This window comes from Rana temporaria, chromosome 1, assembly GCF_905171775.1.
Source record: "Rana temporaria chromosome 1, aRanTem1.1, whole genome shotgun sequence".
Lineage (NCBI taxonomy): Eukaryota > Metazoa > Chordata > Amphibia > Anura > Ranidae > Rana > Rana temporaria.
The window spans coordinates 623,222,990-623,248,624 of record NC_053489.1 but is presented as its reverse complement, the minus strand read 5'-3'; the positions used below and the strand labels follow the sequence as shown (position 1 = coordinate 623,248,624).

Sequence of the window (25,635 nt, the reverse complement as noted above, 5' to 3'; positions counted from 1 at the left end):
CAGCTTATATGTCATTTCCAAAACTGTTACAATGACAAATCTCCGCCCCCCTCACACTGGGGCTTCCATACAGATGAGTAGGTAGACACGACGGGGCCGATGCTGAAACACATTTTCTTTAGACAATGACATCAATGACGCTGAGCACTAGCTGTACTGAATACATCAACCAGACCGCTCGACCCCGCATATAGAGAGATAATTACCACAATGAAGCAATCAGAATAATTAACACAAGCCACTTAAACCCAGCTCTCCTTCACACAACACAATAGATCAATTAACCTTTAGAAATAGTGAGGGGACATTAGCACATCAATAACCTGGCTAGCAGGGAGCAGTAAACTGAGACATATAGGCAAATGTATCACACTCCCCATGTTGAGGGCATGTGGCCTGGTGCGGTTCAGGAGAGAGGGGGGGCCGCACTCTGTCCCCCCCTCTTTTCTGCGGCCGGCCAGGTCAACGTGCTCGGATAATGGGTCTGGTTATGGATATTTAGGGGGAACCGCACGTCATTTTTGTTTTAAATTGACGGCGGGGTTCCCCTGAATATCCATACGACTTCTGGAGCTGGACTTCAAGAAAGGGAGAAATGTTTTTTATTAACGGACGTTAGAAAGGAATGATATAACGGATGTATACGGATAAACATTATCCGTTTTCAATAAAGGAAGAATGGTAAAATATTTATCCGTATGTATCCGTTATTAAATCCGTTAATAAACGTCCGTTAATAGGTGTAAAACGGATATTATAAAACGGACATACAATCCATAGTGTGAAAGAAGCCTAAGACGTTTTTTCATCCACGCATGCCCAGAAGCTAGTTATGAAGCGAGCTTCAATGGAAAAACGTGGTGGAACGTAACCTCGCTTTGCAAGAACATTGTGAGAAAACGATGGTGTGTAGGCAACTTCGTCTTTGAAAATTGAAGTTTCAAAAACTTCATTTTTTACTTCACAGAAAGTGTCGTTTTTTTTCATCACATAAAGTGATGGTGTGTATGCGGCATAAGAAATGGTGCAATTGGAGAGATCTCCAGAAATCCAACTGGTAAGGCAAGTCTTCACCTTCCATCTCCTGCCTGGTAATCCATCCAAACTCCCTCAAAAAGTGCGATGCCTGGAACCACCCTTGCTCCATCAGTTTACTAAAGGGTCCGTGCATTAACCCTGGTTCAAACTGCGGGTTTCCCAAAATTGGAAAAAGTGGTGAGTCCTCCGTGGACAGTACCCCCCTCACGAACCAAAAGGCATTCTTGCATTTTACAGCTGAGCTCCCAGGGATGCCTCAGTCCCCAGAACAAGAGAGCCGTTCCAGGCCCCAACCTATTTATACCACTTACAGCCACCTGCTGGTTACTCACTCTCTTGGCCAGGGATTGGCTGAAGAGGCATGAATATGCAGGCCAGGGTCAAAGCTCTCCCACCCACTACATCCCAGAGCTCAATGGGATGCAGGGGAAAGTAGCTGAGCCTTCAACAGCAGAATCTAGGACAGACAAACAACTATTGCTGCTCCCCCTGGTTACAAAACCAAAAACTAAATTTACTTAAAACTAGTAGCCTACTGGGGTGCTACATATTCTTTATTAAAATCTTCTTTATTTTACAAATAAACATTTAATACAGGGTGCACCGAATTGGTTTTGCAGAACACAGCAGTACCATCTCTCTTTAGATGGCACTTCATATGGTGCTGTAAAGAGTGGGGAGGGGAGGTGCGCAATTTCAGCTTTAATAGGTTTTTCAGCAAAGCAGTCAAGGTAAGCCTAGTAAATGATTCAAAAGGATACTAGCTAGAGCTCTGCCACTGGCTGGGAATAATGCATATGAAATTAATATGGAACATTAATACCTATTATAAAAAATGAAATCCTTTTTAAAATGTTATGTTTAAGTACTTAGGGCCAGATTCACGTAGAGCGGGCGCAATTTTACGTAACCGGTTTGCGTTACACCGCCGCAATTTTCCCAATTTAGTGCCCGATCCTCAAAGCACTTACCTGTAAATTTGCAGCGGTGTAGCGTAAACAGGTCCGGCGCAAGGCGGCCCAATTCAAATGGGGCGGGTACCATTTAAATTAGGCGCGCTCCCGCGCCAGATGTACTGCGCATGCTCCCGTCGCAAATTTCCCGATGTGCTTTGCGCGAAATTACGACGCGCCAACGTTTTGTGAATCGCGACGCGAAAAAAGAGTTACGCCGGGAAAATAAAAATAATTCAAAATAATTCAAAAGCGACGCGGGAAAGACAGGCATACTTTAACATGGAGTACTTTTGCACCATGTTAAAGGTGCACTATCTTTGCGACGGAAATCTAACACTCGCGACGACGTAACGACGGGAAAAAGCTTTGTGGATCGCCGTAACTCCTAATTTGCATACCCGACGCTGGTTTACGACGCAAACTCCCCCCAGCGGCGGCCGCGGTACTGCATCCTAAGATCCGACAGTGTAAGTCCATTACACCTGTCGGATCTTCTGCCTATCTATGCGTAACTGATTCTATGAATCAGTCGCATAGTTAGAAACAGAGATACGACGGCGTATCAGGAGATACGCCGTCGTATCTCTTTTGTGAATCTGGCCCTTAATATAATAAAGTCAAGTCCTTATTTTACTTCAGCCATAGGAATAATATACATGTACAGTAAACAATGGATATAGATAGAGAATGATACATTTGCTGGGCTAAATGGCCTTAATGTGGGCTATGACCTTGCAGTGAAAGGCCTCTCTCTATAAAGGGTCTTTCAAGAAGATAAATAGCTGGATTCACGTAGGGCAGCATATATTTGAGCTTGCCTCCTAAGTTACGGCGGCGTACCGTAAATGGGCCGGCGTAAGTGCGCCTAATTCAAATTGTGAAGAGGTGGGCGTGTTTTATGTAAATAAACCATGACCCGACGTGATTGACGTTTTTAACGAACGGCGCATGCGCCGTCCGTGGACATATCCCAGTGTGCATTGCTCCAAAGTACGCCGCAAGGACTTATTGGTTTCGACGTGAACGTAAATTACGTCCAGCCCCATTCACGGACGACTTACGCAAACGACGTAAAATTTTCAAAATTCGAAGCGGGAACGACGTCCATACTTAACATTGTCTAGGCCAGCTATTTGTTCGACTAACTTTACGCCTGAAAACGCCTTACGTAAACGGCGTATCTTTACTGCGACGGGCAAGCGTACGTTCGTGAATAGGTGTATCTCGCTGATTTACGCATTCTAGGCGTAAATCAGCGTTCACACCCCTAGCGGCCGGCGGAACTAGACAGCTAAGATACGACGGCGCAGGCCGTCGTATCTTAGCTACATTTAAGTGTATCTCAATTTGAGAATACACTTAAATGTACGACGGCGCAGATTCAGAGTTACGCCGGCGTATCTACTGATACGCCGGCTTAACTCTTTGTGAATCTAGCTAAATGTGTGATTGAACTTGCATCCAATTAAAACCAAGTTCATTTGGTGGACTTTCCTGAGATGGGTAAGGTTGGGGCATGGTTTGTCGGAAATATTAATATGTTGTGGCTTGTGTCAGCCAATAATAAGCAGGTATGAGTAAAGAAAGGGTAGAAAATGGCTTACCACTTTATCCAAGAACTCAATGCACCGCTTCAACTCTCGCCGGGTGTCGCAATACTGTCTGAAGAGCAATCTTCCTATTGGCTGCTTCTCACAGACACTGCGGTAGTCTCTTTCTGGAGAAGAGAAAACATAAGAGCAATACTTAGAACATTCAGAATCTGGAACTTGGAGAGCCCAATATACAAAAAAAAGAAGCAACTGATCATCAGGAACTGCGATTCACGTGTAGCCAAGAATCTGATTGGTTCCCGGTTTTGTATCAGTTTTTGTTACCTTAGAAGAGCTCATTTATAAAAATTGCTACAAATATGGAGATGCTGCCCACATAAACTAATCAGAAATTGTCAATTGGCTACACTGCATACAGATTACCGGTCATTAGTAGAGTCAGAGCTCATTCATTCCATCCAGCTGGGATCTCACAACTCATTAGGAGGTGACATTTCACTTATGTTTAATTCACTGCATGTCATTCATTGCTGTCATATTTAGAAATACGTCTAATGACCTGCATATTGAGCTCAGAGACTTTTATTTAGCATTCATGGGCAATTTTCATTCTTAAATACATGCTGTATATTCTAGCAAACTAGTCCTATTGAAAAATACACATATGCATATACTGTATGCTTGCATTTTATTATTGCCATACTTTTCAAATTAAAATCACTTTTACACGCAGACAAATCTGTCCACTTAATGTGGAATCGGCATTAACACTCATATTCCATTCTCATGGTTTAAATTTTAAGAAACTACAATGAAACTACTCCAGCACCCCCGGCGGTGTTATAGTTTAATCCCAACCCCGCTCACTTTTGCTTGACAGCTTGGTCTGCATTTAAAAATATATATATATAAACAAAGACAATTAGGTAGAAACAAAAATCATAAATAGCATATTATTGCCTGAACTAACTAACCTGAACTAACTAATTTTTTGCAACAGTGATCCTTTAGGCAAACATTTGAACAATTTGGAGACTATTATACAGGATTTATATACCGCCGACAGCAATATGTAATATATATATATATATATATATATATATATATATATATTGTAGGGGTTAGCTCGGTAGCGAGGTGTGTGACCCCCTGAATGGGTTCACTACACACTGAATTTATACAGACAGGCAGTTGAAGACGGTTGAAAACAACGATTTTGGTTTATTCTTCCATCTTGCTGGAAACAAGTGCAAGCATCCAAACAGCATAAACAAAATCAAACACAAAATAAACCCTGGCCACTTGGGGCGTCTGGGCGTCTACCTTCACCACACAGGAACCTATCTAGGGAGTCTGGCACAGCCTAGTGGTGGGCAGACACTGCTGGTCATGCAGCAGTAAAACAATAGTCTTTTGATTTTTATCACACAGAAAAATCAGTCACCACCTCACCTCCTCAGAAGACTTTCTGCTACTGCTCTCCTTCACTCAGAAGGCCTCAGGATGCAGCAATTCAGTGGTAATCCTCTGGATTACTTAAAGAGGCCTTAATTGCCTCATTCTGAACAGCTGAAGTCTTCCAACGCCCTTAAACCTTTTCTGGCTACTTCTGCAGCTGACGCCTAATAACAATTGGTGTATTGTCTAAACAAGGCAGAAATGTATCCCCCGTCTGTGACAACACCCACAGATTTACCTGACTTCCTGTCACAATATATACACACATATACATATATACACACACACACACATGCATACAGTATCTCACAAAAGTGAGCACACCCCTCACATTTTTGTAAGTATTTTATTCTATCTTTTCATGTGACAACACTGAAGAAATGACACTTTTCTACAATGTAAAGTAGTGAGTGTACAGCTTGTATAACAGTGTAAATTTGCTGTCCCCTAAAAATAACTCAACACACAGCCACTAATGTCTAAACAGCTGGCAACAAAAGTGAGTACACCCTTAAGTGAAAATTAGCCTTTCTCCCTCCCTGGTGTCATGTGACTCGTTAGTGTTACAAGATCTCAGGTGTGAATGGGGAGCAGGTGTGGTAAATTTGGTGTTATCGCTCTCACTCTCTCATACTGGTCACTGGGAGTTCAACATGGCACCTCATGGCAAAGAACTCTGAGGATCTGAAAAAAATATTTGTTGCTCTACATAAAGATGTTCTAGGCTATAAGAAGATTGCCAAGACCCTGAAACTGAGCTGCAGCACTGCAGCCAAGAATTCATTATGCCTTGTGTTATGTTGCTCTTACTAAGTTACTCTAGTAACTCTTTCCAGGGTTGTGACTTTGTGTTACATCCATCACTACACATCACAATAGACTTTAATGAGAATGTCTCAATTCACCAAAGAGGACTGCGGCCGGAGCCTGAAGACAGCCCCAATTATTCCTTCCCTGAATTTCATCTCAGGTTTTTGGCTTGTTTTTTACCCATGTGTAGGGATTTCTTCAGTCCTGCAGCTCTGCATCCTGTTTGCCTGTTATCATGGTTGGTAGGTAAAATATTTTTAGGTGTGCTAGGCTCTGCTGTTATTCAACATCTCAGATTATCAGATATACCAAACTCCCAAACAAGCTGACCACCCAAGCATTGCCAATGTAACAGATGTAATGTAAATACAGCATGCTACGTGAAGCCTAATATATAGGTAGATTCAGGTACGGCCGTGCAATTTTAAGACGGCGTAGCCTAGCGTGTTTACACTACGCCGCCTTAAGTAAGAGAGGCAAGTACATGATTCTCAAGCCACTTACCTCCTTACTTAGGGCGGCGTAGGGTAATCTACGCCGGCCGCAATGGAAGCGCCACCTAGCGGCCATCCGAAAAATTGCAATCTAAGATAGGACGGCGCAAGCCGTCCTATCTTAGATATGTTTAAGCGTATCTCTGTTTGAGCATACGCTTAAACATACGGTGGCGTAGATTCAGAGTTAGGTCGGCTTATCTACTGATAAGCCGGCCTAACTCTTTCTGAATCTACCTAATAGTGTGTGCTTATATATACACACACACACACACACACACTGTATATTTATTTTATCCAAAATTCAGTAAAATGTTCCTATAAAAAAAAAAACAATAAAAATTTGTTCTTAATCACATTGCTCCATTTTGGCGATTTGTGTATTTACATCTTTGTTATATATTGTATGTCGCCTAGCAAAGTCATGGGGGTCTTGTTTGATGCTACTTAAAAAATAAAATAAAAAAATAAATTAAAAGGAATACGATTTTTTTATACCCCTATAACACCTTTGCACAATATGATTTTCTGCAAAATGACAGGTGCACTTTATTCATTATACACCCTTGTTAGAACTTTCAGTAAAAAGTATTTGCAGTAGCTACTCCTTCTAAGATTGGCGATATTCATGAGACATGTGGCCCTAGGACCCCATATGTAAAGTGTACATAAACCGGTTCTTTCACAGTTATTTGAATGTGAAGTGTATTTGGAGTCTACATTATGAAACCTGTGTTAGTCTGCTAATCTCTATCCCAACTCTTGAAATATTTAAGTGAACCCTGCATGGCTATACTTTGCATGGACTCATGGTGTCTCAGCAGCTACCACTGAGTGCTGTTCACACGTCAATGGAAGAAGAGACATGGCTTTTAAATCAAACACAGCAAGAGAGCTTATTAATATTCATGTCTGCTAGGAGGTTCTCAGGTGTGCGGAAACCATTTATTACACCAGAAGCCACTTTCTTGCCACAGCCTACAAGTAAAAGACCAGCTTACAGGATCTTCAAACCAAAAAACATTGAGAACTTAAAGTGAGTCTTAAAGGAGAAGTCCAGCCAAAGCTCGGCTGTCGGTACTTCTCCCATTTTTAGCAGAGAGTGGGCTGAAGTCCGCTCTCTGCTGACAACACAGGCTCCGGATCATCATGAACATGGAGTCAGGATCCGCCCAAATCCCTGGACCGGCATCTGACTCAGCCTCTCAGGGAGCCGCTGAGAGCCTGAGCCCACTGCTCCTGCCCCCTTCACAGCTCAACGCTCCAGTGATTGAGAAGGGGGCACAGCAGAGAGCTGTGACCGACAGTCACCAGCTCTCTGCTCACTGAGCTGTGAGAACCGAGTGATCGGTGGTGTTCGATCGCTCGGTTTTCAGTGTTAGAAGCATTGGACCGATGCTGCATCCACCTATAAATAAAAAAAAAAAAAGCGCCATACCTTTTTTTTAAACAGAAACCAAGTCAGGACATAAACGGTGACCTGGGAAGTGTATGTGTGCCACTTAGGCTTGGTAGTGAGCGGGTATGTAGACAACGCATCCAAAACTGCTGCAAGAGTGCTGACGGGATGGAACCCATCCTGGCTCCTGCAAAAGTTCAAGGGAAGAAGGGGTAGCCCCTGGAAGTCGCACATCTATGGTGTTCTAGAAAGGTGAATGGAGTGGCAACCTCGGCCTGGACTCAGCCAACCAGGGTGTGTGGCCTGGTCGGAGTCCAGGCTGACGTTGCCACTCCATTCACCTCTCCAGGACACCATAGATGTGCGACTTCCAGGGGCTACACCTCCTTCCCTAAGGACATAAACTGTCAGCACAATTACTTTGGCATGTTCTGTGTTTGTTATTACTGTGATGTTAATAAACTTTTCATGGAAGACAACCTAGAGAAGGAGTGTGTTTCACATTAGGAGTCTCCAAACTTTTCAGTAGAAGGGCCGCATTGTATATTTTACAATTTGCAGGCCAAAAAAAAAGGTTTATAAATCAAAGAATAATAAATGAATATATGCTACTTGAAAGTTTTTTGGAAACAGCAGGGTATGATTCAGAACAAAAGAAATTTTGCCTGCGCACTGACATTCGGCTTCTTTCGGCAACTCGTGACGCGCAGTATGCGCCGGTCAGAAGCACGTTAATCACAGCCTGTGATTAGGAACGCCCACTCCCGCGGGAAAGCCGGGGGTGAAAATAGCCCTAAAATGGTATGTACGGAAAAAAAAAAACAGCATACTGTCGGTCTCATAGGTCGGCTCCATGCAATGTTAGAATTGTTTTTTTTAGGGTGAACCCCCGCTTTAACTTATAGGAAGCAGTTTGGAAAAATATTTATTTTGACCATAGGTCTAAGCTAGCTGGCTTCTGCAGGACAGGGAAGAAGATGCCACCATATTAAAGGGATTCAAGCCAAGTGTAGGTAATTTTGCCAATAATGACCCAAATAACACGCGTGAATCCGGACTTCTTGTTTTTGTTGTAACATTTTTGTGATTAAGAGGTGTTACTCTTCTGTATCTCTATACTGGGAATAAGCCTTTATTCGGAATCTTGCAGCCTACATTCGATAATTTAAACAATCTGGATAAACACATCTACACCACCTTAGAGTAGGAGTACAATAAAGCAATTGACAAAAAATAACAACATTCTTTATACTATCTCGTACCTATTTATATGACATACGTTTCAAATTAGTCACAAAAACAAACAATGGTGTATCTATTATGAGATAATATTAGGTTATTTACACAATCCAAAAACACACAATGTTTTTCTTAGAAAATAAATAAGCACAGCAAATAAATAAAAAAAATAAAAAAACACAAAAAGGAGACTAACAAGCCATGTGGCCTTTCACCAACACCGCTTGTCACAGATAGAAATTCTTGCTTAACTTTGTAAGCTGGCCCCATGTAAACTATTTTTATTGTTTTTGGTTTGCATTGTTCTGGATAATGCCTTCTGCCCACCCCTGGCATCAATCCACTAAAAGATTGTTTCTCGTTTTCTTTATAAAAAAAAAGAAAAAAACTTTGATTACATTAGAAAAGACATCTAAAGTGATCTGACTGCAAGCCTAGTGTTCTGGGAGCCCAAAATAGAGAACCATGTATTTTAAAGCTGTACCCCAGGCAGATATAACAGACACATAATACTGCAGCTCTGTATTTAAGAACCGAATAAATACATTTAATTAAATGCAATGACTAAATACAGTGGAACCTCAGATTGCGAGTATTTCGCAATACGAGCACTGTATATCCTAAAATCCTAACTCGGCTTGCGAGTGTTGTCTTGCAAAACTAGCGGGATTTAGGCCAAAGCGGTGTGCAGTACTACGTTTGGCATGAGGTGGGGGGGGCGCTCGAGCCAAATGGCGACGATCGGCACCATTCGAAAACAGCCGGAAAGGCCCGAGGACAGTTCGGTTGACCTCGACAAACCTCGGAAAGAGCCATGGAGTGTAAGAGAAAAAAGAAAAAAGATAAAAGGGGCAGTGGGAATACTAGAAGAGGGGTAGACGACATCATAGATGTCTGAATAGTCCGGGCCGTTCCGGGATCATGGTTATTAGAGAGGCAAGTGGCCCCTTCAATGAGGGGGCGGACTGTGAGAGGGAAAAGAAAAAAAAAATTTATCCATAAGCCTGGACGAACAGCTCCGTCTTCAGTTTTTTTCTTTAGAGGAGCAGGTTAGGTATCATCCTAAGTTCCAAGGAGAGGGCAGTCGTTTGCCTCCCATGGAAGAAAGTTTAGATGGAATAACTGTGGCTAGATGTTGGGTCTTGGATCTTAATAGGCGCGAGGGTTCATAGTGCACTGCCAAGCTGTGTAAATACTTGGGACCCTGTCCCCAGTATGCATGAAAGAAAATACAGAGCGTTTTAAAGATCACTCTCTGCTGGATAGGGAGCCAATGAAGTGATCTCCTGGCCAGGCTAATGTGATCTCGTCTCGCTAGACCGAGTACAAAGCGAGCAGTGTGGTTCTGAACCACCTGAAGCTTATGGGCCCATTTTTGCGGGGCACCCAATAGGAATACGTTTGCCCCGTCTAACCGGGAATGGATAAAAGCCTGGGCAAGTAGTGATCTGTTATTTTGCGTAAATAGATGTTTCACTTTTCTGAGGAGCCTTAGATGGTAATTGGCATTCCGCAGGATGTTTTTAAAATGGGGCACAAACGAGAGGGTGTCATCAATTATGACTCCTAGGTTTTTTACCTGCTTGTGGGTATCACGACAGCTAGTGGTAGAGTGAAGACACTACTGTCTTTCTTAAAGTAATTGTAAAGGCTCCCTTTTTTTTTTTAAATAACAAATATGTTATACTTGCCTCCTCTGTGCAGTTGGTCTTGCACAGAGCAGCCCGGATCCTCCTCTACTCGGGTCCCTCTTTGTTGCTCCTAGCCCCTCCCTTCTTTGAGTGCCCCTAAGTCAGAAGCTTGCTTACAGGGGGCACCCAAGCCAAGTCAGAACTTTGTGTATCCATTCAGACACAGAGCCTCAATCTGGCCCCACCCCCTCTCTCCCCTGATTGGCTCACTGACTTTGGTTGACAGCTGCGGGAGCCAATAGCGCCACTGCTCTGTCTCAGCCAATCCGGAGGAGTGTCCTGGATGGCTGAGGGGATCGTGGACATCAATGGAGAGAGGAAGGGCTCAGATAGGTAATTAGAGGGGTGCATTCTACACACAGAAGTTTTTAACAAGAAACTTTAAGGCCCCATTTAAATTTGTGCAGTACTTTAACGCATGTGCACGAACAATGGGCTTTGCATGCAATAGATCCCCCCAAAAAAAGCAGATATGTTACAATTTTGTGTTGCAATACACTAGGCTGTGTTACAACCAGGGCTTTTTTTCAGGGGGAACTTGGGGGAACTCAGTTCCACCACCTCTGGCTCAGACCCTTTGGTGCCTGCTCACCACAATCACTTGTAAACACAGAAGTCTGGTTTCTTTGTTTACAAGTGACAGCTCTGCACTCTGTGTGTAACCCCCTGAACTTCACTGTTTGTGAAATCTGAACGGGTCGTATTTGCGTTCCTGCACCTATTTTCTGAGAAAAAAAGCTCTGGTTACACATATGCATTGCCTTAGTGGAGTTGGGTCCTTCTAAGAAAAAAAAATCAAAAGGCATTCAAATGAGTCAAAATAAGTAATGTGTATTGCAACAACACATGATTCCTAAAATACATAGATGTAAATTGGCCCTGATTGTGAGAAAAAACAGTGTCATCCGCTTGTTTGTATTTTGCGAGGGGCTGTGTAATTCTAAGGAATGGACTGACATAAATACAAATTATTTGGCAGGCAAAAGAGCTCTCAAATATGTATTTCATCTATATATTTAGCCGTTTGCCTGCCAGCTTTAAGGAATTCCATTGTTGGTCACTTACACCCATCATAATTATTCTGGGGCTCTGGGAGTCATGTGAAAACAGTTTTCCTAGTTTAAAACTTTAATATAAAACATTGTTCTGCGTTTTATAGCCAGACCGTTGTTTTGGGGGTTTCAAGAGTTGGACCATTATTCTCGGTCACCTACAGCCAGTGGATTTTTTTTCTTTGACTTAAGAGCCACTGCCCTTGGTTTTACCTTAATATAGATATAAACTTTTTTCTGTGTTTTGAACAGGGTATGGATGAATTTGAACCTTCTCTAGCTTCCCCTAGCCAGTGTGTGGAGAGTTCTCACGTTTAGTGCATTGCACTTTAATTTAACTATATTACTAATGTGTCCGATTGGAAATCATTTCTCATCCCTGGATATACAGTAGGGAAATAGATCCATATCCGAATTGTTACCAATGTGGATCTGTTTGAAATCCTTGTATTCCAACTTGATCCATCACACTCAAGTTTTACTCACAGAAGCACCATACCTTATCAGGCAAAAACAGGAGAAACTGTTGATGGTTATAATGGGCTTGACTGTTTTAAAAGGGATACAGGTAAAAGGGTTTACTCTGAAGAAACTCGAGTCACAGGCGTCAGAATGACGCCATCACGCTCTCTGCAATGAGGGCACAGATGACCTACTAGTTGACATCCCCTCTCTACATTCCCCGGGAGCTTTGAAAAGATACGGGAGCACTATAGCTATATACACCCACTCATCCGCCCCCCAGAGATCCAATAGCTCGTCCCTGTCTGTAACTGACAACCAGAACATTCACTGTATTACCTGCTACCTGGGGGAACCGTGAATACTTATGCCGTGTCCATTTATGCTCAATGTACACCAATAGGAAACCGTACTCTAATTTCATCATTACCTTTGCCATTAATGCATCATTAACTTTCAATTTGCTTTACTGGGGTAAATTTTTTTGCTGCTCTTAAATTTCCTTTTCTAAATCAGCTGTGGAAATGTTAAATGCTCAATGTGTTGTATACATGTGATATTGAGGAAATTGCTCTGAGACTATAGAAAAATCCAAGTGAGAACATGGATTCATAAAGGATTTATGATATTTGTAAAGAGTGTATGTCTGCTTGTGGTGGTCATCTGTGTCCTCAGACAACGCTGTCTATTTTTTTAAATGTGGTCGAGGTTTTTTTATATACACATTTTTACAAGCTTTCCGTGTTGATGTGGATTTTTTTAATAAATTATATATTTTTTGATAAATCCGTCTGTTTCTTGTTGAAAAATGACTTGGGAGATCTCTCCTTCTCCCCTCTTTTTTGTATGCTATATGGAGACTCAGAATTCTGGACGTGTGATTGCCATCATCCCTCAAAGAACAGAAAAAGTGTGAAAAAAACTCTATGTTTGGGATTTTTAAGGCAATAAAAATTGGAAGAAATCTACTAATATATGAAAAATTTTATTAAAGAATTATAAGCATTATAGAAAAAGTTCATATAGAAAATTCATTGTGCAATTATAAAAACATTACTTTTTTGTATGCTTACCCCTAATTCCAAGGAACACACCTCAAGCTCTTATTTAATTACATTTTTGAGGCGATGGTCTTCGATGATTACGTGAGAAATTGTTAAAATTCACTTCCCTTTTTTCATCCAAGTTTGTATTAGGTGTAGCCGCAGTGTCATTTTTATCTTTGTTGTTGGTTAGGGAGAAGGAATTACAGTATTTGTATTGTTTATTTGCTTAATGAAAGCAACCCGATTATAATAAAAAATAAAAAAAAAGTCACAGAATTCAAGAAAGTCAATGTGTGAGATTCATCAAAAAGTAAATTTTCAAGTTTACAAACTTCAAGATCATTCGTTATAACAGGAGTAGGATAAATATAATTGAAATTGAATGAAAATGAATATATGGATTTTACATTTTGTCTACAGCAGCCTTTCTTCCCCTTTCAACATGGAGGAACCCCTTGAAGTAACTTTCCGAACTCAAGATAGCCCTGCTAAAAATTAATAAAATCTACAGCTTGATCCAAGTAAACAATCCGAACCACACAATGAGCAGTACTTTGAAGTACTTTCTAATGACATGTGTCAAGTCATCAAATGTACTGATGAGAATCTTTCTATGAGCATTTGATGGAAACTCTTTTAGTGTATGGCCGACTTAAGGCTGTGGTACTAACTGGAAGTGAAAGCAGCTGATGGACCTGGAAGCAGGCCACACCATATGACAGGTGCGAGTTTCAAAGCTCTAAAGAGGTTTTGTAATGCAGACAAAAGCTTGTGCAGTGGAAAAAAAGCCAATATTTGATTAACAGGCAACATTAAAGAGATATTAAAGGTTCGTTATAAACAAACAAAAAAAACAAACAAACAAAAAAATAAAATAAACATATTATACTTACCTGCTCTTTGCAATAGTTTTGCACAGAGCAGCCCCGATCTTCTTCTCGCATCCCCCGCCGGAGCTCCTGGCTCTTCACTCTTGTCCTTCACTTTGGACGCAACGCGTATAGAAGCCTTAGATGTCATGTCATCTTGCGGCCATCTTACCACTGAGCCAAGAGTAGGCATATGTGTGCAATTTTGTAAGTGAAATATTCTTCTTTTATTTATTAAACCTTTTTAAAACTGAGAACATTAGGATCTTGTGTGCTTCCCTTTTCTTCCCATACACATTGGGTGTTCCTGAGGACATGTGTACCCTTCCTATGGGAAAAGAGGCGTGAGGATCTGCCAAGAGTCTGTCAAATATATTATCCCTGAGGAGAAATCCGCTTACTTTGACCTTCTGGTGAAGCAGGGGTAATGGATTTGAGGTGAGTGGCCAGTTTGTATAGTGGTGGAACCTGGAGCACTTCTATTACTTGGATAACAGTATCACAGGGTGATTGCATATACCGATTGGACTTTAATTTACACCATTATATCATATTTGTTGCACATTAGAATTGCATTAGATGCGTATAGCACTTTGATATTTTGGTGTACAAAGAGGTTTGGGGTTTTTCCTGAATCATCCTTACCTAAACGAATGCAGCATCGGTCCAATGCTGCATCTGTCGCCTGCTGGCTCCAACACTGAGAACTGAGCGATCAAACACCGCCAAATCGATCAGTTCTCAGAGCTTCCTGACCAGAGAGCTGCTGACTGTCAGTCACAACTCTATGCTCTCCCCCCCCCCCCACACTCACTGGAGTGCTGGGCTGTGGAGGGGCGAGAGAGACTAGCTCAGGCTCTCAGTGGCTTGTCGGGGGTTGAATCAGGTGTCAGTCCTTCCCGAGCTTGAACCAGCTTAGTGATGTCAGCAGACAGTAGCCTTTAGCCCTCTGTCTGCAGAAAACGGGTCACAGAAGTGCAGAACGAATTGCACTCTTGCGATCCACAGGAGAAGTACAGCCAAATGAGCTGTACTTCTCCTTTAATTAGTGCCAGATGGCAGCATTACTATTATTTCAGATATTTGAGCACAGGATTTGTGTGTATATTGTGGTTGCGCAAATTGGATTTTAGTCAGCACGTCGCTCTTTCCTATGCGTTTCGGCACAGATTACGTCATTCTGGGGCATGGGCAGCATACTGACTCACCACATAAATTAGAGAAACAACCACACGTCGTTCTGAGCTTCGGGTGACAGTCATCAGCGATACTCCATTTAAAAAAGGGCAAAATGCCCTCTTGTATCAAGCCAATGTATATTAGCAGAACTGATTGCTCAGGTGATATATTAACATCAACATCACATATGGTCATTACCTAGGGCAGTCTGCATCAAAACATAGCCTTCCGAGGAATGCCCACTCTGCCAGACTGACACCTGTCCCTGAAGGAATTTTAATATTTGCATATCTTCTCTAGAGAAGCATAGCGACCCAGTGATGATATCACTGGATCTAATATAAGAAGGCTAACGTAATGTAGTTGTTGTTTTTTTTGTTTTTAGCATGTTGACGAGTGGAGGAAACAAGGGAAGGCAAAATATAAGCAGCTTAAACTTCATCTTTAAAACACAAAGGGTTCACAGGAAACATATTCATCCTCTATGCGTTCTTTGGAGGTCATCGCCAGTGGAGTGAGTTAATGTTTAAGTTCACTCATTCAGAAGGAAGGTCACAGTGGAAATATTCCCTGGTCTGCCATGTAAGCTGGCAGCTGATGTCAATTGGAAGCTATCGACTTAGTTCAACGTCCCTTAGACCATTATAATAAAAAAGGTCACATAAGGCACACTCTGTGTATTTGGCTACACTGATACAAACAAGTTCTAAATCAACCATAATGTTATCAGACCTCCACTAACTTGACTCCATGACAATTTTAGAAATTCTACAATAAATATTGCAATTTGCGTTTTATGCCGTGCCCTTGCCTTTTACCAAGAAATACTTATGTGGAAACCTGAGTCTGTCTCCTGGTTTGATGCTCTTGGGAAAAACCTTGAACTGCTCACCAAGCATCCAGTTGTGCCAAGTTCCTTTTTAAGTCCCAAAGTCTATGGATGGTGTCCTGTTGACACGTCCAAGCGTTGTATGGTGTATTTTTGAAAAAACCCAATAAACAGAAGTTTAAAAAAAACTCCCAGAGTCTATTTGCCAACCTTAAAGCTGAATAAAAGGCAGGTTAAAAACGTAATCAAATCTTGCGGGTATTTTAATATATAAATAAATATGTGATTGTGCGAAGCCCTGCCATTGGGTAAAAGTGACACATTGTTCGTACAAATGCAGGACTCCAGAATATTAGCTTTGAGCAACGTTTTTTAGAGCTTTCTCTACGTTTTGGTATGCTTGGATGGGCTCTGGAGTTTGGACATTTCAAAGTGCAGTCGGAGGAAAGAAATCTCCAACCCAACTCAGTTTCCAGGTCTTGCTGATGACCAGGAGGCTGTGTGTCCAGAACCACACAGCCTTTCATGGAATTTGGCTTGGGCATAGCTAAGGGCCCATGTTTGAAGATGGGTGTGTGCTCCCATTAACAGACAGGTGTGATCCACTCAAGAGAGACAGCACTCCATGCTGCAGAAGAGATTCCATGTCCATTGGGCTGAGATAATGAAGGTGGCTAAGCGAGTCTGGAAGACTGGGAGAACCAGGGCGACTAGGTGAGTCCAGGGACTGAGGTAATCAGGAGGTCGGAGGAGTGAGAGAGCCTGGGGTACAAGAAAGACCCTATTAAGATGCTAGGGAATCAAAATATTGATTTGATTTGGATCTTTCTTCTGTTCATTTACTTTCAATTTTGTTAATTGATTAAACAAAGGCCATTAATACTTCTATTTTTTAAAGCATTTTTAATTTACAGCATTTTTTCCACATCTGCCTTAAACTATTGCCCATATATAAATCTACAGTGCCTTGAAAAGTATTCACCCCCTTGGCTTTTTACCTATTTTGTTACATTACAGCCTTTAGTTCAATGTTTTTTTAATCTGAATTATATGTGATGGACCAGAACACAATAGTCTAAGTTGGTGAAGTAAAGTAGAAAAATATATAGAAAAAACTATTTTTCAGAAATAAAAACTGATAATTGGCATGTGCGTATATATTCACCCCCTTTGTTATGAAGCCCATAAAAAGCTCTGCTGCAACCAATTACCTTCAGAAGTCACATAATTAGTGAAAGGAGGTCCACCTGTGTGCAGTGGCGGCTGGTGCTCAAAATTTTTGGGGGGGCGCAAACGGAAAAAAAAATTGCAGCCTCACTGTGCCCATCACATGCAGCCACTGTGCCATCAAACGCAGCCACTGTGCCATGCCACCAAATGCAGCCACTGTGCCATCAATTGTCACCACTGTGCCATGCCATCAAACACAGCAACTGTGCCATCAATTGTCACCACTGTGCCATGCAACACAGCAACTGTGCCATCAATTGTCACCACTGTGCCATGCCATCAAATGCAGTCACTGTGCCATCAATTGTCACCACTGTGCCATGCCATCAAACAGCAACTGTGCCATCAATTGTCACCACTGTGCCATGCCATCAAACGCAGCCACTGTGCCATCAATTGTCACCACTGTGCCATGCAACACAGCAACTGTGCCATCAATTGTCACCACTGTGCCATGCCACCAAATGCAGCCACTGTGCTATCAATTGTCACCACTGTGCCATGCAACACAGCAACTGTGCCATTAATTGTCACCACTGTGCCATGCCATCAAATGCAGTCACTGTGCCATCAATTGTCACCACTGTGCCATGCAACACAGCAACTGTGCCATCAATTGTCACCACTGTGCCATGCCATCAAATGCAGTCACTGTGCCATCAATTGTCACCACTGTGCCATGCCATCAAACAGCAACTGTGCCATCAATTGTCACCACTGTGCCATACAACACAGCAACTGTGCCATCAATTGTCACCACTGTGCCATGCCATCAAACGCAGCTACTGTGCCATCAATTGTCACCACTGTGCCATGCCATCAAACGCAGCTACTGTGCCATCAAACGCAGCCACTGTGCCATCAATTGTCACCACTGTGCCATACCATCAAACGCAGTCACTGTGCCATGCCATCAAACGCAGCCACTGTTCCATCAATTGTCACCATTGTGCCATGCCATCAAACCCAGCCACTGTGCCCCTCAATTGTTGCCACTGTGCCAATTGTCACCACTGTGCCCCATGATGCCACTGTGCCCATTGTCACTCACCACTGTGCCCCATGATGCCACTGTGCCAATTGTCACCTCTGTGCCCTTTGTCACCACTGTGCCCCATGATGCCACTGTGCCCATTGTCACCACTGTGCCCCATGATGCCACTGTGCCCATTGTCACCACTGTGCCCCATGATGCCACTGTGCCCATTGTCACTCACCACTGTGCCCCATGATGCCACTGTGCCAATTGTCACCTCTGTGCCCTTTGTCACCACTGTGCCCCATGATGCCACTGTGCCAATTGTCACCTCTGTGCCCTTTGTCACCACTGTGCCCCATGATGCCACTGTGCCCCTTTCCCTGTATAAAGCACTTACCTGAGGATTCCATGTCCTCCCTCGATGTCTTCTGCCGCTGTGGTGAAGCTTCAGCCAATCAGGTTCCTGATAACCAGAATCCAGGAACCTGATTGGCTGAAACGGCCGTTTGTCTTATGCAAGGAGCGCAGATTGCCTGCGCTCCGAGTATAGACATCTGAGAGCCGGAGAAAAGCCTATCAGAGCCGCTGGCTTTGATAGGCAGTTCCCCTCAGCCAACCAGCTGCCGCTATTCGGGTAACCGGCGTCCCGCGTCCGGTTATATGAATAGACCAGGCAGCTGGCAACCAACCAATAACATACATTCGTGCATTTATGCACGAATGTGTGTTATTTGCGAGAGGGGGTGGCGCTGCAGCGCCCTCTATAGACGGCCGCCAGAACTGCGGTTAAAATGTCAAAATGACATTTTAGCCAAATAAAAGTTCTTAAAGGGCCCGTTTTTTTTTTTTTTTTTTTGTGCGACTGTGGGAGGGGGGGCGGCGCCCGTGCGTCCCTATGGACGGGCCGCCACTGCCTGTGTGCAATCTAAGTGTCACATGATCTGTCATTACATATACACACCTTTTTGAAAGGCCCCAGAGGCTGCAACGCCTAAGCAAGAGGCACCACTAACCAAACACTGGCATGAAGACCAAGGAACTCTCCAAACAAGTAAGGGACAATGTTGTTGAGAAGTACAAGTCAGGGTTAGGTTATAAAAAAAATATCCAAATCTTTGATGATTCCTAGAAGCACCATCAAATCTATCATAACCAAATGGAAAGAACATGGCACAACAGCAAACCTGCTGAGAGACGGCCGCACACCAAAACTCACGGACTGGGCAAGGAGGGTATTAATCAGAGAGGCAGCACAGAGACCTAAGGTAACCCTGGAGAAGCAGCAGAGTTCCACAGCAGAGACTGGAGTATCTGTACATAGGACAACAATAAGCTGTACGCTCCATAGAGTTGGACTTTATGGCAGAGTGGCCTGAAGAAAGCCATTACTTTTTGCAAACTCAAAACGTGCCATTTTGTTTTTTTGCTGAAAGGCATGTGAGAGACTCCCAAAATGTATGGAGGAAGGTGCTCTGGTCTAAAATTTAACTTTTTGGTCATCAAAGAAAATGCTATGTCTGGCGCAAACCCAACACATCACACCACCCAAAGAATACTATCCCCACAGTGAAACATGGTGGTGGCAGCATCATGCTGTGGGGATGTTTTTCAGCAGTCGGGATGGTGCTAAATATAGGGATATTCTTGAGAAAAACTTGTACCACTCTGTGTGTGATTTGAGGCTAGGATGGAGATTCACCTTCCAGCAGGACAATGACCCCAAACACACTGCTAAAGCAACACTTGGGTGGTTTAAGGGGAAACATGTAAATGTGTTGGAATGGCCTAGTCAAAGCCCAGACCTCAATCCAATAGAAAATCTGTGGTCAGACTTAAAGATTGCTGTTCACAAGCGCAAACCATCCAACTTGAAGGAGCTGGAGCAGTTTTGCAAGGAGGAATGGGCAAAAATCCCAGTGGTAAGATGTGGCAAGCTCATAGAGACTTATCTAAAGCAACATGGAGCTGTGATAGCCGCAAAAGGTGGCTCTACAAAGTATTAAATAGGGGGTAAATAGTTATGCACATTGACTTTTTCTGTTATTTTGTCCTATTTTTTGTGAAGCAAACAACAAACATCTTCAAAACTTGTGAGCGTGTTCTGTAAATCAAATGGCGCAAATCCTCAAACAATCCGTGTTAATTCCAGGTTTTAAGGCAAAACATGAAAAATGCCAAGGGGGTGAAGTTTGCAAAGCACTGTGTGTGTGTGTGTGTGTACATACACACACACACACACAAACATATATACACACAATCTTTTTTTTATTTTTATTGTTCTTGCTTTGTATTTTGCCCCTTCCATATCCACCTTTGAATTGCATTAGAGGTAGAATGCACCAGGGGCTTCGCAAAGCACTAGCATGTGCACTTACATATGCTTCAAATGCACTTTAATCTGACCCCCAGAGCATGACTGCGTAAGCTGCCTGTTCCAATGCATCTCAATAGGTGAACACAGAGGCAGCAGGTCCTGGAAAGTTTCTGCAAGCTGTTCAGTCCCTATAGAGCCATGTGCATAAAGCCTTAAAGTGTTACTAAACCCAGGACCCTGCATTCACAATATCTGGTCTCCCACAGTACACAGAACATGGAAATGCAATAATTTTAGTAACTATAAACGGCTAAATACCCTTTCTCATCAGCAGTATATAGCAGTCTTGTGACTTCTATCAGTGCCTGGTTAAAACGTGTAGGAGTAATTTTCATGCAGCACTGGCTGTCCAATCAGAATGCAGGACCCCTGACCCTGTGTCTGGACATGCACTCTCCCAATAAAAAAAAAAAACTCTAGCATTACACACCAAACTGAGCATGTGCACACATGATCGAAATTTCCGACAAGAAATGCTCAATGTGAGCTTTTGGTCGGAAATTCCGACTGTGTGTAGGCCCCATCGGACATTTTCTGTCGGAATTTCCGACAGCAAAAATTTGAGAGCTGGTTCTCAAATTTTCTGATGGCAAAAGTTCTTGTATGCAATTCCGAGGCACAAAAATCCTACGCATACTCGTAATCATTGAAGTAAATTTTTCTCGGCTTGTCGTCGTGTTGCAAGTCACTGCGTTCTTGATGTTCGGAATTTCCAACAACATTTGTGTGACCGTGTGTATGCAACAGTTTGAGACAAAATTCAGTCGGAAAAAAATCCACGGTTTTGTTGTCGGAAATTCCGATCTTGTGTACGCGGCATGATTCTACTAACCCCATCTTATCTGGACATGTTTTGGTGGCAATGCAAAAAGGGAAGGATGAGAGAAGACAGGATCAAACAGCATTTTTACACAATGCAGAGGATTAACCTTATAGGTTCCACAGTGAGTATAACAAGCATGCTTTATTGCATATACAAACTGATTTTACTGTTGTGGGTTTAGAAACACTTTAACCACTTCCCGACCGCCGCATGTATATGTACGTCCACAGAATGGCACGTACAGGCAAATGGGCGTACATGTACGTCCTTGCCTTCTAGCGGGTGGGGGGTCCGATCGGGACCCCCCCCCCCGCTACATGCAGTGGTCGGATTCCCTCGGGGAGCGATCCGGGACAACGGCGCGGCTATTCGTTTATAGCCGCTCCGTCGCGATCGCTCCCCGGAGCTGAAGAACGGGGAGAGCTGTATGTAAATACGGCTTCCCCGTGCTTCACTATGGCGCTGCATCGATCGAGTGATCCCTTATATAGGGAGACTCGATCGATGACGTCAGTCCTACAGCCACACCCCCCTACAGTTGTAAACACACACTAAGTGAACACTAACTCCTACAGCGCCCCCTGTGGTTAACTCCCAAACTGCAACTGTCATTTTCACAATAAACAATGCAATTTAAATGCATTTTTTGCTGTGAAAATGACAATGGTCCCAAAAATGTGTCAAAATTGTCCGAAGTGTCCGCCATAATGTCGCAGTCACGAAAAAAAATGGTTGATCGCCGCCATTAGTAGTAAAAAAAAAAAATTAATAAAAATGCAATAAAACTATCCCCTATTTTGTAAACGCTATAAATTTTGCGCAAACCAATCGATAAACGCCTATTGCGATTTTTTTTTACCAAAAATAGGTAGAAGAATACGTATCGGCCTAAACTGAGGGAAAAAAAATGTTATATTTGTTTTTGGGGGATATTTATTATAGCAAAAAGTAAAAAATATTGATTTTTTTTCAAAATTGTCGCTCTATTTTTGTTTATAGCGCAAAAAATAAAAACCGCAGTTGTGATCAAATACCACCAAAAGAAAGCTCTATTTGTGGGGAAAAAACGACGCCAATTTTGTTTGGGAGCCACGTCGCACGACCGCGCAATTGTCTGTTAAAGCGACGCAGTGCCGAATCGCAAAACCTGGCCTGGGCATTTAGCTTCCTAAAGGTCCGGGGCTTAAGTGGTTAATGAATACATTTCTGCATCAATGTGTCTTATATGTGCCTATAATTTCGTTTTTGGAGTATCTCAGAGGTCAATGCCCAGTGGGATTTTCCTGACCACATCACAACATTGGCAGCTGTCATCTTCTCATTTTGTGGTAGAACAGGTTGAGGGTTTGTGGATTTTGGTGACAGATACAATTGGCACACGTATGCATGCTCTTTAAAACACACACACTACAATTGAGAAAACAACTACTAAGGCACAAAGGCCAAACTCCCACCATTTCTATTCTTTTTTTAACAATAGATTTTTATTGAAAGTATTAACTTAACAGTACAGATTAAAATTGTCACATTAATCCTAAGTAACCAACCGAGTTACCTTGGTTCATAAGATTGTTCCTATAACAATACATTATTTGGTAGCCTGTACCAGCCTACCCCTATTGGGTTCAATCTGTATTCTAGTTAATATAACAGCAGGGAAATAAATTGTAATGCACGGTGCATGTAAGGGTGTAGTGGGATATTATCTGGGAAACTGCACTTAAAATAAAGAAAAAAGACAATTCAGTATAATGATACTTACCTCATAGCGAGGACTTTTTTTTCCATCACATAAAACATATTATAATAACAGAAATATGATCAGCTTGAAAAGTACAAATGACTCATATGTATATATAACTTGCTAAGGTCTCACATTGCAGAAACTATGCATAGCTCATTGCATTTAACCCCTCATGATTAACAAGGTTACAAACCCTGTATACCCTGCGAGAACGGCGCTTTTTTATTGTTCTTAGAGTGCCGTATTATTATGTACTCTAGCGTAAAACTATCACAAACAATAAAGACACGCAGTGTGCTGTAAAATCATTGCCGTTACAATATAAGTCAAGAGGCCTGTAAGTAGTATAAAAGATGGTATCAACTGCTGGGTCAGATAGAACCCAAGACCTGGCCACCAGTGCCCACCTATACCACCATGACTCCCACCGGGGCCCTATACTGTGCCTTTTCCTTCACAGCTCTCTTTACCCTGCCTTCATAGATCTGTATAAATGAAAATGCTAACTTTTACGGAGATCAGAATAGCCATCACATGTTCTTAATTTAAAGTGAAACTTAATTTTCACAAAAAAAAAAAAAAAAATACACATACAGTGAAACCTTGGATTACGAGCATAATCCGTTCCAGGAGAATGCTTGTAATGCAAAGCACTGGCATATCAAAGCGAGTTTCCCCATAGAAGTCAATGGAAACAAAGATAATTAGTTCCACATTGACTTCTATTGCATGCAATACCGCACGTGGCCAGAGGTGGGGGGACACCGGAGACACTCGGACACTCTGTCGGATGCACTCAGGATTAAAAAAAAAAAACACCTTGTATTGCAAAACGCTCATTAACCAGTTAAGCCCCCGGACCATTTATCTGGCTAAAGACCGAGCCACTTTTTGCGAATCGGTGGTATTTGATCACCTCTGCGCTTTTTCTTTTTTGCGCTATAAACAAAAATAGAGCGACAATTTAGAAAAAAATTTAATATTTTTTACTTTTGCTATAATAAATATCCGCAAAAAACATATAAAAACATTTATTTTTCCTCAGTTCAGGCCGATACGTATTCTTCTACATATTTCTGGTAAAAAGAAAAAAATTGCAAGAAGCGTTTATTAATTGGTTTGCGCAAAAGTTATAGCGTCTACAAAATAGGGCATCGTTTTATGGCATTTTTATTAATATATATATTTTTTTACTAGTAATGGCGCCGATCAGCGATTTTTATCGTGACTGCGACATTATGGCGGATACATCGGACACTTTTGACACCATTGTCATTTTACAGCCATCAGTGCTATAAAAATGCACCGATTACTGTAAAAATGACACTGGCAGTAAAGGGGTTAAGTGTGTCCTAGGCCAGTGTTTCTCAACTCCAGTCCTCAAGGCGCCCCAACAGGTTATGTTTTCAGGATTTCCCTCAGATAAAACAGCTGTGGTAATTGCTAAGGCAGTGATACTGATCAAATCACCTGTGCAAAATAATGGAAGCCAGTGTGAGCCTAGGTTCACACTGCTGCGAATTCAAAATCGCGGTAAAATGCGTGATTTTACCGCGATTTCGCGGCCGCGATTTTGACGCGATTTCGGCCGCAATTTAATGTAAATCGCGGCCCGAAATCGCAAATAGTAGTACAGGAACTACTTTTTGAAATCGCAGATGCGGCGTCGCACTGATTAGGACAGTGCCATTGCCGACAATTGCCGACAATTGCCGCCGATTTGAGATGCGATTTGACATGTCAAATCGCATCTCAAATCGTTCCAAATCGTACCCAGTGTGAACCAGGGCTCAAAGGGGCCCAACAGGCCAGATTTTAGGTATTACCCTGGGGGGGATGCAGACTTGAATACTGCAATCACTGAGCAGAAAATTATATCACTTGTCATGTATTTCAGTTATTTTGCAAACCTTGCCTGTTAGTGGGTCGTGAGGACAGGAGTTGATAACTGGGCTAAACCATTCCATTGTAGCTCTGGCTGTATGTTTACGGTCCTTGTCCTGCTGAAAGGAGAACTTTCTCTCCAGTCTCAATTCCCCAACAGGTTTTCTTCTAAGATTGCCCTGTATTTGGCTCCATACATCTTCCAATTAGCTCTGACCAGCTTTCCTGTACCAGCTGAAGAAAACCATCCCCACAAAATGAGGGGGTGCAGGTTGGGCACAAACGTTCTATAATCTGCGCCATTCCCTTAGCCCTGTGGCTTTCTGCAGCCCAACCTCCACCGAGTCCTTATGACTATCCAGTGCTGGCCCATTCTAAAAGTACTCAGTAAAGTGCCAATTGAAAATTTTCATTCTATATCCTTATGGGAAAGTAGTGTACTTATTTTCAAAAAATGGTTTACAAGATTTAAAGGTCAGTGTGGGAATACTAGGAAATGCATGCTACCTGCTGGACTTGTGAAGTC

At 42.4% G+C, this 25,635-nt stretch overlaps 1 protein-coding gene across 1 annotated transcript in view; it reads right to left on the bottom strand.

Annotated features, from left to right (window-relative positions):
* GRK4 (G protein-coupled receptor kinase 4) overlaps positions 1–25,635 on the bottom strand; it is a 426,683-nt gene that overhangs the window by 195,811 nt on the left and 205,237 nt on the right. Inside the window, exon 3 of the mRNA XM_040335342.1 lies at positions 3,599–3,711. Within this exon, the coding sequence (XP_040191276.1) occupies positions 3,599–3,711 (113 nt within the window). The remainder of the gene's footprint in view (positions 1–3,598; positions 3,712–25,635) is intronic.